Source organism: Dipodomys ordii, unplaced genomic scaffold (assembly GCF_000151885.1).
Source record: "Dipodomys ordii isolate 6190 unplaced genomic scaffold, Dord_2.0 Scaffold69, whole genome shotgun sequence".
NCBI classification, from domain to species: domain Eukaryota; kingdom Metazoa; phylum Chordata; class Mammalia; order Rodentia; family Heteromyidae; genus Dipodomys; species Dipodomys ordii.
Window position 1 is genome coordinate 2,698,931 of NW_012267285.1, and position 324 is coordinate 2,699,254.

General features: G+C 73.8%; 1 protein-coding gene across 1 annotated transcript in view; it reads left to right on the forward strand.

Moving 5' to 3' along the window:
• B4galnt3 (beta-1,4-N-acetyl-galactosaminyl transferase 3) overlaps window positions 1-324 on the forward strand; it is a 17,359-nt gene that overhangs the window by 8,661 nt on the left and 8,374 nt on the right. Inside the window, exon 5 of the mRNA XM_013023614.1 lies at window positions 177-273. Within this exon, the coding sequence (XP_012879068.1) occupies window positions 177-273 (97 nt within the window). The remainder of the gene's footprint in view (window positions 1-176; window positions 274-324) is intronic.

Consider the following 324-nt stretch of genomic DNA (forward strand, 5'->3'; position numbering starts at 1 on the left):
GGGGGAGGCCGTGGCCCGGGGGAGGCCGTGGCCCGGGGGAGGCCGTGGCCCGGGGGAGGCCGTGGCCCGGGGGAGGCCGTGGCCCTGGGAGGGTGGACGGCTTGGTGGCAGCCTGGGCAGCAGCAGGTGAGATCGGATCATTCTAGAAAGAGTCAGGGCGGGCCGCTCCTCCCCAGGTGCACCTGTCCTTCGTGTACCCCAACGACTACACCCGCCTGAGCCACATGGAGACCCGCAACCCCTGCTTCTACCAGGAGAGCGCGCGCCGCCCGGGCAGGTGGGGGGAGACGGGGGAGACGGGGGAGATGGGACGGGGGGGCAGGG